The sequence below is a fragment of the Epinephelus moara genome, chromosome 14 (assembly GCF_006386435.1).
Source record: "Epinephelus moara isolate mb chromosome 14, YSFRI_EMoa_1.0, whole genome shotgun sequence".
Lineage (NCBI taxonomy): Eukaryota > Metazoa > Chordata > Actinopteri > Perciformes > Serranidae > Epinephelus > Epinephelus moara.
In genome coordinates this window covers 20,691,323-20,701,837 of record NC_065519.1, presented here as the reverse complement: position 1 = coordinate 20,701,837, position 10,515 = coordinate 20,691,323, and the positions used below count along the sequence as shown (strand labels likewise).

The 10,515-nt window shown below is 40.9% G+C and overlaps 1 protein-coding gene across 1 annotated transcript in view; it reads left to right on the top strand.

Moving 5' to 3' along the window:
• The first annotated feature begins 653 nt into the window (after window positions 1-653).
• prkcha (protein kinase C, eta, a) overlaps window positions 654-10,515 on the top strand; it is a 36,012-nt gene continuing 26,150 nt past the window's right edge. Inside the window, exons 1-2 of the mRNA XM_050061712.1 lie at window positions 654-1,340; window positions 9,939-10,002. Coding sequence (XP_049917669.1) covers window positions 990-1,340; window positions 9,939-10,002 — 415 coding nt within the window. The 5' untranslated portion in view covers window positions 654-989. The remainder of the gene's footprint in view (window positions 1,341-9,938; window positions 10,003-10,515) is intronic.

Sequence of the window (10,515 nt, the reverse complement as noted above, 5' to 3'; positions counted from 1 at the left end):
TAAACGTATCCTGAGCAAAGCCACAGTCAAATCCTCACTTTACCACTCACAGCCAGGGGCAAATTATGAGACAATGGGCTCCTGGGCACAGACATGCAGAGGGCCCCACTGGCTCTATATCGGAGCAGGACACACAACCTGTTGCAGATTGCACTATAGAGCTGCCACGATGTCCCTTATTTATGTCACCTTTGCATTTTTATACAGAAACAAACAAGGCAGGCATCATGCTTCTCCACTGTGGGATTTTAGACTGCCTGGCAACATTGCAGAATCAAAAGTGGCGTGATGGGCATGACCTGTAACACAAGAGCACAAACAAAAAAATGTCTTTATCATATGTATATTTTTTTTATTTTTATAATTAGCCTAAAAAGTACAGACCTAAAATGTTATATAAATTTTCAAATAGGCTAGTATCCACTAGACAGCGGTATTTCCCCACTCAGCACGGGACAGGTGAGCCACCACAACACCTCCAGTGAACAGAGTGATGCATCATGGTCGGCGTAGTACTAGACTCCTCTTTCTAAAACCAGAACTACAAAGTCGATCATGTGACGCAGCAAGCCAACAGTGACAGGTTGTGAGAGTGTGTTTGTGCGCTCCGTGACAAGTTATGCGGAACCTGTGCCTCCTCCTCGGCATGTCTATGTTGTGGCTTCCTATTTACTGAAACTTCTTAAAGGAGGTTCACACTGAGACACTGAGGCAGCGGATTGACTGGGGGGCTGACAGTAAGTGTGTGTGTGCTGAGTGGCGGGAGGTGAGCAGGTACACGGTCAGTCAGCATGACGGCAACACACACAGACCAACGGTTGGCATCAAATTAGAGTGAAGAGATTTTAACTATGAATTTATTATAGCTTTTTTGTCGGTCAGTGTTGATATGAAGTAGGCGTGAATGCTTTTTTTTATGACTTCTTTGTTTTATTTTTTCGCTTCTTTGTTATTGACTTTGCGCGCGAGGCTAAACTTGCTTTGTAAAGATGAAGTTTAACGGTTATCTGAAGCTCCGGATCGGAGAGGCGGTGGACCTGAAGCCGACCACCTTCTCCCTCCGACACTCTGTCATCTTCAACAAAGCCCCCCCGGCCCTGGACCCCTACATGGTGGTGAAGGTGGACGAGGTCAAAATCGGACAGACTCTCACCAAACAGAAAACCAACACGCCGACGTTCAACGAGGACTTTTGCCTGAACGTGAACGACGGGAAACAGATCGAGCTGGCGGTTTTCCACGACACTCCAATCGGATATGATGACTTTGTGGCCAACTGCATCATCCTGTTTGAGGACCTCATCAAAACCTCCAACACAGGGGAGACTTTCGAGGGATGGGTGAGTAAAAAGTTAACACATCAAGGGCTTAAATATGTTTTCCAGTCCTCATTACCCCAATCATTGCCAGATTAACCTATTGGGGTGCCTTGGAAACATCCACCTTTGGGTCCCTCTTGATCCATCCCCACCCTATTATCCATGTCCAGAGACAGGGCCGGCCCCAGACTTTTGGGAGCCCTTTGCAAGATTTGGTTTTGGGCCCCCCCTATTGTAACGTGATCACATTATGTATTGTAAATATTAATTTAAGTACACATAATGTACAAACAAGCATGTAAAGACTAATGTTGCGTTCTCAACTATGAGCGACACAGCAACATGCTACTAGTTGTGGGGGGGAAATCGGAACAGCATAGTATCATGATATTTTTGTGTGGTAATATAACCTTTATCAAGACGTTTTTTGTGATAACAGCATTATGAAATAATAAAATAGTTGAAAAATAATAAGAACCAACAAAACAAAAACTGCTTGGGTAAATACTAGGGATGTTCCTGGTGACTAATGTCCCTGTAGACTAAACGAAAGTTTTATTAAGACTAGTCGACTAGTCTAAAAAAGGGAAAACAGTCAAAATTTAGCACAATTTATTGTTAACTATTTGAAACATTGTCCCAAAAAACTTTGGGACAACACTTTGTGCCCTGCGGTATGAATGTGAACATGATGGCAACTCAGTCAAAAGCTAACCACTAAAATAATATCTGAAATAAATAAATTGCCTCTGAAATGTAGGGCACATTGAACTGTGTAGATTATCTGGCAAAAGTGCTAGCAATTCACTTTAAAGTTAATAAAACAACATCTAATTTAAAATTAAATTTCAGCTGAAATGAGAGGCATTTTGCGCTGTGCAGTATGAATGTAAACTCAGCACATTATCTGACAAAATTCACTTACAGTTAACAAATAATATAACATCTCAAAAAAGATAAATTGCTGCGGAATTAATTTTCTAGATCAAAGTACTGCCAAACCGTGCTGGTTTTGTGAGAAGACATCTCTCCAATTTCCCACCGTGCTGTTACTGCATTACCACGGGGAGGGGGACTGCTGTCTGATGGTTCTGTAGTACCCATTAGTGGCGGGCGGCTGCATGACAGTTAAGCGGCCTTGTACATGAATAAAACACTAATTGGTTTAACTGACTAATATTTCTGGTGCCGACAAGCGAGGGAGTCGACGTTTAATTGTTTAAACATCTAATCGCGTGCATCCCTAGTAAATACACGATACATAGTTTTACAGCAAAGATTGACGATTGTTTTTAATTATTACTCCAACTTTTCCCCCCAACTTTTTTTCAGCGCTCCAATGATGCGGGGAAGCATCAACCAATCATATGTTTTGTTCTTAGCTGTGGCACTGTGTTATTTAGCTTTTGTTTGCTGGTGCTAACAGAAGTGGGCGGTACAGTGGTGCAGTGGTTAGCATTGTAGCCTCACAGCAAGAGGGTTCCTTGTTCGAACCTTGGTTGGGGGGTTCGAACCCTGGGGTGGGTAGCCGAGTTTGCATGGTCTCCCTGTGTCAGTGTGGATTTTTTTTCCGGGTACTCCGACTTCCTCCCACAATCCAAAGATATACATGCAGGTTAATTGTTAACTCTAAATTGGCCATAGGTGTGAGTGTGAATGGTTGCCTGTCTCTATGTGTTAGCCCTGTGATAGTCTGGCAACCTGTCCAGGGTGTACCCCCAACCCCCAACAGAATGAGCGGTTTCGTAAGATGAATGAATATATAGCTGATGCAATGCTAGCTTTGTGTGTATTGCGGTGTATACAAGGATGCAGTGGGGTGGTAAAATGTGATGTTGAAATGGGGCTCAGGCATCAATCAAAAGCAGATATTTTTACAACCAAATGCAAACTTTAGATGACATCCAGTCGAGTTGTTTAATGGCAAGTAGCAGACACACAAGCCTGTGATGATGGAGCTATGATAACGAGTGCTCGAGCAACACTTCCACGGCAACTCAGTAGTAATGTAGCTGGTAACACTCTTGCTGTGTCGCTTGTAGTGTGAATGCAGCATAAGTGAGACCTACAGTATTAGCAGAAACACTTTCTTTAGATTACAGTAAATACAGTATTTTTCTATTACACCCACACACCATAGATTATTTTTTTGTAACCACAGAATCCTTTGAGTGCTTTTATTGTAAGGGACGGTAAATTACTTACTTAGCCTACATGAATTGTCGCCCGTCTTTGTTGGAAAAAATGGCACAAAATCTTGTCAGTTTTTGTTTAGGAACTTCAGTTTTTATTCACTTATTGTCTCTTGTTCATTAAAAAAACATTTCGTAGACCAGGGGCCCTAAAGAATGGTTTATATGGCTTAGCCTGATTTGTAAGGCTAGCTCTGCCTGCAGAGTAGGGGTTGGCGATGCCGCAGCATTAGTGCTGTGTCTCAAATTGGATACTTCTGTAAGTACACTTATGCGGTACACTGTGAAATTACTTGCGTAGAGCACCAATTTTGAGGGAGTTTTGTTGTCGCAAAATCAAGCATGGCCATTGCACACTTAACAGAAATGACAACTGCAATATTTGACAGCTTTTTTTCTACCGCTTGACGAATGGCATCTGAGTGGAGCATTACCGCCAACATTTGACGAATGATTGTCACTCGCCAGAATATCTTGCCCACTCTGTATTTAGTTATACAACATGTAATGTCATGCCTGATGATGTGCTGCTGTTACCTAGCTAGCAAGCTAATGTTAGTATTCCCATTATCGTTTGTGGTCCCAAATTATTACGCAGTTAACTCAGTAAACAAACTGATGGCTTCTATCTGACAACAGTATAGCGGTAGTGAAAAATACACATGTATAATGCGTCAGTTTTTACCGTGGTAGGTGGCCAACATTTTGCACCCTCCACTACGTAGACAACGCAGAAGACAACTTCTGACCATTGAAGGTCAGAAGTGTCCAACGTCCCACACTCAACTTTTTGACCATTGTAAGTGCACCATAGTACACTGCATATTACCACATTTCTCTATGTGAACACACTTATGCTCTCAAAATAGCAAGTAGTACAGAGGTACCCATTTTGAGACACAGCGCTGGTTTTGTTCCATTACATGCTTGCATTTATTTGACAGCTTTAGTGACTTTACAGATTCAGATGTAATGTGAAATGTGCCATCTGCATGATGAGCACTTTTACTTCTGTCTATGTTGTATATTTTGACACTATACTTATGTACCTTTACTTTGGGGAGATTTTTAATGCAGGACTTTTACCTGTTGGTAGACCAGGGTCCAAGCACCCTGATGCATCTCTGAACCAAAGGCACACTATGATGATGCCATGTCCATATACAGCTCATTAATAGTACTGATGCACTGGGTATTGATCCTCCCACGCCTACCAGAGACCCAGACACTAACCAGTACTTATATGCTGGTTAGTGTCTGGTCCCAAGCCTACAATCTGGAGACCTTGACAAATGACCCACTTTGCCCTGATGGTAATCCAGTCTTGACAATAAGATCCAGTAGATGGATGAATTACTAGTCCTTGACGTTTAAGGAGACAACATTCCCCTTAAATCTCCACCCAGTCCAATTTGATATTTGTATTATATATCTTTTCTGTTGTTTGCTGGGACAGGGACTGATTGTCTCAAAATCCATCCATGAATATTCTAATAGTATTTCCCCATTTACTTCTAGAAAAATACTGTTAAAATGTAGCTCCCATAGATCGATTTACATTATAAAAGTCTACATTCAAAGTCAGAGTCAGAACAAGTCTCATTAAGTCTCTATAGGACATGACATGTACTCTTCTCTACACGGAAACATTGTAGTTCTGTCCATGAGAGATTTAACACATGCTGAACAGTATTTGAGAGCAGGTTCAGGAAACAAAACATGCAATTTAGCTCGGGGCAATGTTCACTACACGTGTCACTGACGACGTGAGTAACATTGCCTGTTTTTCTGCCCGAAAACATCAATGCTCCCTTGTATGCAGAGGCTTAACACCATCACACATTCACATTGTCATGTCTAAGTTTGGACAGTTTCCACCAGAGAAGGGACCATTTGTGTCTTGCACTTATGCACTTAGTGAGACTGTGATCAACTGCAAATGTGGTCTGCAACCACACATAACACTGCTTTGGCAAAGTGTTAATTCTGCCCAATGAAGACTTGTTTCACCACAATGCATCGTGCACAAGCAGACTTGCATTGCCTCTGCCTGCCCTGCACAGCGTTTGACCTGCCTGTACAAACAAATGTATTGTGATAAATCCCCCACACTTTGCTTCCCTAATGCACACTTGAAGGTTAAAATGGACCCCATCAAAGCTCAGATTAAATGCCCTTGTGTTGAGTATCGCATGAGTCTCCCTCTCTTCCAGACACAAACAAAAAACTGCTCCTTCACACTGGAGTTTCCCTCTTGTTGCTTATTTTCATCCCTCTAGGACTTTAAGCCACTGCAGGTGTTGGTGAGTGTAACCTGAGCCTGTCCAGGCCTGGAGCAAGCTAAGGTGGTATCGACTACGTACCAAAAAACTCCTGTTAGACACAGAATAGACAGAAAGACACAGTTTTTTGTCAATTAAGCACATTTTTTTGCAAAGAATGTCAACATTTTTTAAACCTTAAGTTAATTAAATCACTCAGTGCGTTTATATTATGCAGCAAAACACTCGATTACCAGTGAAATAACTTTACAAAGTAAAGTGTGTTGTGTGTGCCAAAAAGCACCTTACTTTAACTGTAATGTAAAACAAACAAAAAGCACATGGAAGCTTGTACAACATTATACATGGAAGACAAATGCTTTATACCTCAACTTTATATGTACTCTGTAGAAATGATTTACAAAATGTAAATTCCTACCACAACACCTCACTGACTGCCCAACACTTCTGTGGTTTATCACCTCACATTCAGTATGAGGTAGTCACACTGGCATGGTGTTGAAGAAGTGACGCATTTACATACATTTTAAACAAGTGTATTTATTGAATTTGAAACATAAGTCCACAAGTATTTAACAAACAAACAAGTAAGGTGCACTGAAGAGCAGTCTAGGCAAGGCACTTGAATTACACTTTGTTTTGACAGGGCAAACAAATGTAAGCAAACGGATTAAAAAAAGGTGTGTATGAATTATGATCTTAACAAATATTCAGACAGGCTTCTGCGAATTTCTCCCCCTTGAGCATTTACATACGACTAAAATGAGTGTGAAAGTGTTGAGAAATATATATCCTTATGTGAGAAAAGTAGGTAATGATGTGTGTTTGAGTGGGATGAGTGCAAGATCATTATTAGGAATAATAATAAAAAACAATAGACACAGCTTTGCACACACTGTCACCAAGACCCTCAAGCATTGAGGGGAAATGGTGTGAAAGTGGAGCTCGGCTCTCAGTTTTATAAGAAGCAATTAGCTGGCTTTCTCACTTCAAGACACGAGCTCAAAGCTGTTATCTGCCACATCTAAACTGTGAAGGGTTTTTGTGCTTTGTTGTGCTGAAGAAGTGCTGGGCTGGTTTGTTTCACATGTGAGGCAGCAGAGACTGAGGCACAAGCCTCCACACGCCCACACTGCTGCTTATCGCAGCGTTCCCACCATCTGATCAGTGCTGGAGGGCTCAGTTTTAAAATACTCACTGTCTATTAACTCTCATCCACATTTCTCTCCTCACCCCCTTTTGTGCACACGGTTCAGTTTGATGCACTCAAACCAAAGTTACTCAACTCCTTCTTTTTAACTCATAATGTCACTCTGACATCATCCGTCTGAGACATTCACCATATGACATTTAGACACATGAGGCCAGTTTCCTTTGCCTCCCACCTGCTGACACTACATGGCACTGCGTTGTGACATCTTTGACACTTTGAGCTCTTAAATCTCACAATATATCAACTTCTGAGAGGCATTGAAACTGAAAGTGGGTTAAATATGGCCCCTCAACATTTTCCAGCAATGTGTACTGCTTGCTTGACTGAAACTTGCCCAGCCCCTGTTTCTGAAAAAACAAAAGAAGAAACTTCCCTCTTTGTGATACAGCAATTAATGTTCTGCTTTTGAACTACAGTATCATGCTGCCTCCACCCACGGATCTATTTTAGATTAGCTCATAATTTGCTCAGCCTTAGTGGATCGGTTCACTTTTTTCAAGTCTGTCTTAAAACACTGCTCTATGCCTCTAAGTATGTCAAAAGAGTTATTGATTGACATTATTGTTCCTCCTTTCTCCTTTCTGAGGTAAGAAGAAATACAAGTGATGGACAAAATTCATAGTCCATGCTAAAAATGGATTCACAGTGACAGTCAGGCCAGTACGAGGCTTTGACATTTACCAGTCACTCTTTGCATATACAACCCCGAATCCAAATAAGTTGGGACGCTGTAGAAAACTTAAATAAAAAAAGAATGTAGTGATCTGCAAATCCAAATACAGTTAAAAGACATTTAATGTTCAAACTGATAAACTTTATTGTTTTTGTAAATATACACTCATTCTGAAATTGATGCCTGTGACATGTTCCTAAAAAGTTGGGACAGGGGCATATTTACACCTGTGTTACATCACCTTTTCTTTTAACAACACCTTAAGTGTTTGGGAACTAAGGACATTAATTGTTGAAGTTTTAAAAATGAAATTCTTTCTCATGATCCTCAAGTAGTCCTCTCGAAAATCTTCAAGGTTTAAAGACTGTCTATAAGTGTGTTTCCATTAACCCTAAAAATGTGCAAAACCTAAATATCGCAATAAAAAAAATGGTAATGAAAAACGCCTACATTTCAAAAAAACTCTCAAATATCAGGAAAAAAATTTTACGCTCTCATGAGGTGGTTTTTTAGACGTGTCGATATAGAAGTATATCGCAAAAGTGTAATGGAAACACTGTTTTTTCGCAAATATACGTCACCGGACGTGACATTGGTGAATTCCTTGTTCACGATCCTCTCCCAGAAATCCTTTATCCGTGGTCGCTGCCACACATAAGGACTTTGCCTTTGGAATACCTCTCGCTCTCTTCATCTTCGGTTGTAGACTACTGCAACAGCAGCAGTGGCAACCGAGATGATTGTTCCAGCTTGCAAGAGATTTGGAATGTCCATTTTACTTCCGCAAACAAAGTGAAGTCTCGCAGGACGAGATTTTACGAGAATTACGGCTCGCACGCAAAACAACTTTTAATGGAAACACCTGCAAGTCGCAATTGTACTTTGTTGAAACTTTAGAAATATCGCATTCATTTTGCGCAAAACTGTAATAGAAATGCGACTTATGAGGAAGAATGGGCCAAAAATCCGTCTGAGCATTATGAGAGATTAGTTTCTTTATACAGTAAGTGTCTTGAAGTTAGCATTGCAAATAAAGGCTTCTCCAATTATTAAATACAGTTAAATTTAAGTATTAAATGTTACAATTTCTTCGTCAGTGTAGTTTTATTGAATTAAATCTAACGTCTGATCTAAATTTTGTGTGAAAGGCTGCATTGGAAAATGTGTAAAACTGGCATGTAGCCTACTATAGCTACTGTATGCAGAAAAGGATTTGAACATCATTGCATTCTGTTTTTATTTATGTTTTACACCATGTCCCAACTTTTTTGGAATCTGTGTTGCACACATGGTCATGTAAATACTGTTTAAAAACAGAGTTGACACAATCTGTCCTTTAATCCGACTCCTTTTGTACATTTAAGCTGCAAAACCAGAGCCGAGAGAAATTTCAAAACTGCACCGCAGCTCTCAAGTTCTTTTCAAGAGCTTGGTCAGAGTAGGCAGAGGTGAAAATACCAAAGATAGTACACATAGAGGAAGTCCTCGCAGTGGACAAGTCAAACTTGCTGTCTAGACTGCAGATAGAGACACAGGATATGAGCAGGTAACCAAAAACAAAACTGGAGACGGTTGAGATGAAGTGAAATGAACTCTTCCATGAAATGAAAGTTTGACGCTTAATGTGCCAACTGAGCAGCCAGAATAGACACCTGATGTGTCAGTGTTTTGTGGGCTGACAGCATTTTCCAGGCAGTGGTGTGTGTGTGTAGCATAAATAGATCTTTATTTAAGCATACAGTGACCGAAGTTTCCACTCGGTGGTTGCTGCAGTGGGTGTCTTGTTCTGTCTCCATGTTGCTGTCTGTTTCTAAGAAGACCCTCTTTTGTATGTGTAGCTTTTAAATGCGTAAATTTGTAAGACGTCACTCTCAGCTGAGCATTGCATCAGATCACCACAACCTCTACAACCAGCCCAACCTGCAGGACCTGCTTTGTTGTCTTTCTGCCAGTGACCAAATTCCTCAGACATAACGTACACACTCGGGAATGCAAAAATATGCGGTCACGTAGGTCCATTTTTCCTGCACCAGAGCTTAAGGACTGATGCTCAAATGTCAGATGCTATCTCATATGTCTATTTTAACCCAGTTCTTGTAACTCAAGCAACAACAACTCTTTGCTATATCAATTTAAAAGCATCAACTGTGCCATATTTCTGATTTCCTTTTTGTTTGTGGATCTTAATATCTATTCATACTGTTTCTGTTTAGCTGTTTGACCATGCAGATATGTAACTGTGTGTTTGTGTGCCTGCAGATGGACTTGGAGCCAGAGGGCAAAGTCTTCATCCATATTACACTCACTGGATGCTTCACTGATGGTAAGGCTGCTCCTGTAGATTCAAATTGCAGACTAGTGTTTGTCCCCATGCAGAAATGTCACCTTCATACTTCCCCTGTTCTGTTTCTTTTTCACACTATCTTTAACAGCAGCGCCAGTGCCAGCTATTCATGTCAACTGAGTTAGTCACTGTATTGTCATTTCTAGTTTGTGAAACACCGCCTGCTGTTTTGAATAATAATCATCTGTGAGCCATTGAATACCCAAAGTGTAGCTGTGTAACAAAAGAGGCTTTCAGAATAGGTGTGCGTGCATGTTTGTGTGTGACCTGAGTATGTGTCAGGTATGCTCGGCCTTTGTGATGAGAGGAAGGTTTGCTTTCTTCAGACGTCAGAAGACATGAACACTTTGCCTAGATAACATGATCTTTTAACCGATGACATGGAGCCATTTAAATTAGACAAGTGGGAAGTGACCTTGCCGGTCTTCTGAAGCAGAAGTTTGGTACGCTAGTGACTAACTGGCATCCATTAAGTTCCCCTTTTTTATCTGC